The sequence below is a fragment of the Vigna umbellata genome, chromosome 6 (genome assembly GCF_029865625.1).
Source record: "Vigna umbellata cultivar VRB3 chromosome 6, Vumbellata_1.0, whole genome shotgun sequence".
NCBI lineage: Eukaryota > Viridiplantae > Streptophyta > Magnoliopsida > Fabales > Fabaceae > Vigna > Vigna umbellata.
In genome coordinates this window covers 8,310,374-8,316,101 of record NC_142170.1, presented here as the reverse complement: position 1 = coordinate 8,316,101, position 5,728 = coordinate 8,310,374, and the positions used below count along the sequence as shown (strand labels likewise).

The 5,728-nt window shown below is 30.6% G+C and overlaps 1 protein-coding gene across 1 annotated transcript; it reads left to right on the top strand.

Annotated features, from left to right (window-relative positions):
* Positions 1-1,734: 1,734 nt before the first annotated feature.
* On the top strand, positions 1,735-2,520 carry LOC148196736 (signaling peptide TAXIMIN 2-like). The gene is made up of 2 exons (XM_088093183.1): positions 1,735-2,073; positions 2,244-2,520. Exons 1-2 carry the CDS (start codon positions 1,964-1,966, stop codon positions 2,365-2,367), a joined length of 234 nt encoding a protein of 77 aa, XP_087949309.1. The 5' UTR covers positions 1,735-1,963; the 3' UTR covers positions 2,368-2,520.
* Positions 2,521-5,728: the final 3,208 nt, after the last annotated feature.

The following is a 5,728-nucleotide window of genomic DNA, read 5'->3' as shown; positions in this document are numbered from 1 at the left end:
TTGATTCACAATTAAGGGTACTTGTTGTTATACCTTACACTTTACTTAGTATGTTTTACATTTTTCTTCCATAATGATTTGTTTAATTAATTACAAGCTAATATCGAGAAGTAGATGTATTACAGACATAAGTTATGTTATTACTATAAATATAATGTTGTCTTAGTTTGTTTCTCATTGGTTCAAAATAAAACAATATTTCCATTACGTTCTACATCACCTTCTAATATAAGACAACATTGACTAATCACTATAGGACATGCTTATGGTTTTCATTTTGTGTAGGTAAAGTGATTAGTTTTTTTTTTATCAATTTAAAGCATTTTCATTTACTAATTTTATCTTTACAAGGTCACCTACAAAAAGGTTGTTCAATATTGATGGTGGATATCATATCGTCTAGCCATTAATATCCCGAGGGTTGGGTATGGTCATCCTTTTATGTTAGCATAATGCAAACATTTGTAGAGTTTATGTACTTCAATACCAGTTATGTAAAATTGTAGTAAGATTGATGTTTGCATTATGTAACTACATTTTATAAATGCAAATAATAAATATGAAGTTCTTTAGTTACAAACATTAATAAAAAGTTTAAAACAACATAAAACATAGTAAACACAATTTCTACTACATATAAATAACCGAAGTTTAAAACAACATTAAATAAACATATTACTAATAAAAACACTGTTATCAAGATGTAGATGAACGTCAACCTTATACATTATGATTTTCTCTACTGTTGAGGGCATGTTCTTCAAATGTCTCATGAGCTATCTATAACACCTTGTGAGTATGATCTCATGCTCCAGTGTCCTCACTCAGATCATGACAATCAATCATCCTATGAAAGATGCTCGCAATGCATCTAATAACGTCTTGCAATTATTTCGAAATCCAGTTAAAGGTTTTTACGAATTTCAAAATTCGATTAAAGGTTTCTACATATTTTGAAATCCAATTAAGGTGTTAACCAAATTTCAAAATATGGTTAAGATATTAAGATTTCAAAATCTAGTAAAGCCATTAAACAAATTTCAAAAATCTGGTTAACACCCAAAATCCATTTATACTTCTATCATACTTTGAAATCTGGTGAATCCTATTTCCACAAATTAGTAACTCTATACATTCCCAATTTCTACTTTCATTTGCATGTAATCTATTAAACCTTTATAAGCAAATATAACCGAAGAAATGTAACAAAAAATAAGAATTGTGGTGGTGCAAGAATAGGATGCAGACGAAAGCAAGGAGGGAGGAGGTGCGACTAGGTTTAGGTTAAAAAAAGTGATAGTAAAAGTGAGTGGATGGGATAATTATAAGAGAGAAAAAGAAAATTACCCTTTAAGTGTTTATAAAACTTTGAAGGTACAAGAACAAAACTTGTTGGTGTATAAAGAAGGTCCCTGATTTTCATAAGATTAGAATACAAGCCTCTGGGCTAAGTACTTGGACTCGTTGTGGTTAATGGGCTTTAGGCCCAACCCCTCCAGTTTGAACATGACTTCAACTTTAACAAAACAAATATAAAATCATGTTTAGAAAAATGAAGAAGAAATAAGAAAATAATATGATAAAACAGAAAGGTCAACTTTGATTTGAGACATAAGAAGACGGCCAACAACCAAGCACGTGAACGCCGTTCACGAACCAGAACCACGCAAGGAAACTTCCACAGACTGAAATGCCAAGACTAACCCAAATAACCCTAAGACCACGCATAAATTGGTGAGGGTATTTCTGTCAAGAACTGAATGTTCCAAGACGCTACTCCTTTATATTATCGTACACAGAAATGGTCGCACGCGGTGTCTGTCTTTAAATTTAATTTTGAAAATTCAACGCAACACAACACGCTTATTCGGTTACATAGCCAAATTATCACTTCTCTCATTATTTTCTTCACATTCACATAAGCAAGTCAATTTCAGAAGAAAATACAGCGTTTAGAGACATCATGGGAGAAGAAGGTTGCGAGTGCAGGCCACTTGGTTTTTTGATCGGATTGCCCTTTGCTCTCTTGGCCTTGATTTTATCTCTTGTTGGTGCAGTTATATGGGTTTTTGGGTATGTGTTTTTCTCTCAAATTTTCTATCTTTTTCTATGTTCAAATATGTTGCTTGGTTTTGTAAAAGTAAACAATATCTGTGCTATTGGGATTCTTTTGTTGTGTTTTATGCATTTTCTGCTTTTGGCCCAATTTGTGATTTTTTATTGTGGTGATGGGAACTGTGCAGATCTATATTGAGTTGCTTGTGTCCATGTTGCATTTGCTGCGCGGGATTGGCCAATTTGGCTGTGAGTCTGGTAAAGCTTCCAGTGAAAGTTCTGAGATGGTTCACTCGACAAATTCCTTGCTAGACAGCTTTTTCGTCTACCCCTTTTCGATTCGTTTGTTGCATTTGTTGGGTCTTGCCACGGCCCTTTTCTATTTCTTGGATTTGCCTATTCTTGTGATTCATGGATTCATAACGATCATTTACAGCTAATATTTGATTCTTTTTCCTGTCTAAATTATCTTCTCTTTCTCTGTGTCTAATCAAAAGAATTGGACGTTGACGTTTCATTCAGCATCGATAAGATGAATTGGAACGCCAATTCAGAGCCTGAAAGGTTTGAGTGTCACAGGTTCCAAAAGAAACAAGATTTTGGTATCTTTTGATTATTGTTAGAAGTAGTTGTATCTTCTTTTAAAGAAACCTTTTATAAAATGTAAATAAAACTTTATCTTACCAATTGAATTTATAAAATAAATATTGTTTCCTAGTTAAATTTGTTGACTTTAACTTCTATTAAGAATCTTACCAAAGAAAAAACTTATAAGCATGATGGAATAAAAGGACCCATTTTAATGAATTTTGTATTTCATAAACTAATCAATTAATTCCAATCTTTAAAGGGCCAAATTTGGGATTTACTGAAGAAGAATTCTTCAAAATTTATGGTTTCTTTTGAGGAAGATATAAGGCGGAGTAGTCTAGATGGACATTTGTGGCTCCTTGTTACCATATTATTTGCCGTCCTTGGATTAATATAAAGAATATGTTATATTACTACACATCATTTGCATAAAAACCTTCTCTACCTATTTTTTTTTCTAGGGGACAGCTAATTGTTTTCACCAGTGTCTTCATATTTTTAGTGTCAGCTCCATTGCTTTTTGCACTTAATCTTCTCATTATTGTTGTCGGTGGAAGGGTATAGATTGTAAAAGACTCTTTTCTCTCTCTATATACATGAAAATAGAGAAGAAAGCATGTGTGCGGTGGTGAGACAGAAAAGAAGAAAACAGAAGTGAACAAAATGTAATTGGCGGTTTGGATTGCATCTAGATAATTTTTTACTACATAAATTTTTTTCATTAATTTAAATTATATTGCATCCAGACTTCAACATGTGATCATATCAATAAATCTTTCTTCAGCATCTTATCGTTAAATGCCTTCGTCTATATGATTTAAATCATAAAAAAAACTAATAAATATTAGTTACAACATAGATCTTTTTGCTTGATATCCACAAACAACCATAATACATAAACACAATTTAAGAGTAACTTAGAAAATCAAATAATTTTAAAATTTTTTAATTTTACATAATGTTGATTCATTGGATAAGTCTGGTAAGCGAGCCACGTTATTCAAAAAGTCCATATCTGTAATTTTCATTTTCTGTTATTTTTGTGTGTTTTGTGCTTTGAGTTTTATTTTATGGTTTCTAGATTTACTTAAACTTATGTATATCAAAAGCTAATGTAAACATTTTTTTAGTCACATTATGTGTTTGCATTCTTTAAGAGAGGATCTTGGTTTTTGGATTAAAACTCTAATTCTTATAAAAGATTAACATCTTTATGGAGAATCTTTACTTTACCTATCAATATGCTAGATTGTGGCATTCTCATCTCTATCTTATTTTGCATTCAACTCTAATTTATTTTTGTTCTATCTCTTGAGGATTCAAATTCAGAAAAAATCAGATTTTTTCTGGACAAGATTGTATCATTTGATATTCAAAACAAGGTTCTAGTTTGATATTTTTTCTTAGATACCAAATATTATCTGGTATCTAGAACAAGGTTTTGGTTTGAATATTTTCTTTTATCTTATTTTTTGTCATAAAAGAATAATATTTTATCCCATTCCTTTGAATTATTTTTTAGATTTTTGTGTTCTTCCTTTAAGTTGTGTATTTATACATTTGATTTGTGAAAATTATTTATTTTTTTTGTTTTCTATTATTTGTAGTCCCACTTAATGATTTTCCCTGATATTGAGTTTTGGTATTTGAAGAAAAATTTGTTTAGTTTTCTTTATTTGTGTGTTGAATTACAAAATTGAAAAGAAAAAAAGACTAGTAGATCCAAGTCAAAAGGAAAAAATATATATATTGAAAGAAAAAAAATTAAGGATCCAACCGTAAAATATATGTAAATTAAGGAAACAAACATATATTGCTTATGATTGTTAAGATCTTAAATTATATTTAGTTTTTTTTTTTAGAGTCTTTGTGATGTCTCATTTAACTCTTTTTGATAATCCTATTATTTTTTTTATTGTTTATTTTTTTTAAAAAAATCCTTAAAGTTTTGTCTAGAATTTTGTATTTTCTATGACTTCTTGAGTCAATATTTAGATCCCGTAATGTTTTTCACATTGTTTGTTCACTATTTGCGTAAGTTACTAGAGTTCTTTGTCAAGTACTAAAGAAAATTTGAGTGTTAAAGGCAAGAGAGTAGAGTTTTGTATTTTCTTTGACCTTTTGAGTCAATATTTAGATCTCATAACATTTTTCACATTGTTTGTTCACTATTTACATAAGCTAGTGGAGTTCTTTGTCAAGCACTAAAGAAAATTTGAGTGGTAAGAGGCAAGAAAGTACATTCAAGAAAAAGCATATAAGTGTGATACACAAGTGAAAATTGAATGAAACACTTAGATGAGTGGTGAGAATCTAAATATATTTTATTATTTTATTTTCCTAACCTTTTACACGATTTATCAATATTGAACAATGCAACATATTTTAGCATAGGAATCTTTTTGGAAGTTGTGTGTTCATGAGGTCTTGGTGGAGAAAATCAATACCTTAGAGTCCAAAATTGTAAAGTTGACTAGCAAGATCTTTAGTATTAAAAGGAATCACAAGTCTAAAAAATTGTTTTCCCAAGAATTAAATCAAGTGCTATAAAATGCTCCAAACGTGAAGGTTGTGGGCATAAAACTCATCAGTGTCCCAATTGGAATACAAGTCCCATGACTACTAATGAAGACCTCAAGAACTACATTCTATATTTGAAAAAGGAGGAAGAAAGGACTTTGTAAAAATTGGGTTAAATATGCTTTTAGTCCCTGAACTATCAAGCGATTTTGGTTTTCATCATTCTTCGAAAGGTTTGTTCATTTTCGTTCTCTTAGTTTGAAAACTCGTATTTTTAGTCCTTAAAAAGCAACGACATTAAGTTTTCTGTGAGGTGACAAACAACGAGCCACGTGTGATGCCACCTTCCGTGATTACTGTGTGTCATGTTGCTTTTCTTTTTTCAAATCAGATTAAGTGATTGCCACGTTTTCGTTTCTGAAATCAAATTACAGTTATTTGAAAATAATTAGGGTTCTTAACTTATCTTTTTTTAATTGGGGAAAAGTAGTTTTACTCGAAGCAAGGAGTTTAAGCAAGGTGGTCGTTGTGCTGGTCGTGAAAGAAATGATGGTTGTGAAAG

Excerpts from the sequence above, each read along its gene's own strand:
- LOC148196736 (XM_088093183.1), top strand. The coding sequence starts at position 1,964 with ATGGGAGAAGAAGGTTGCGAGTGCAGGCCACTTGGTTTTTTGATCGGA. Across the intron at positions 2,074-2,243 it reads GCAGTTATATGGGTTTTTGG|ATCTATATTGAGTTGCTTGT; the intron begins GTATGTGTTTTT and ends GGAACTGTGCAG.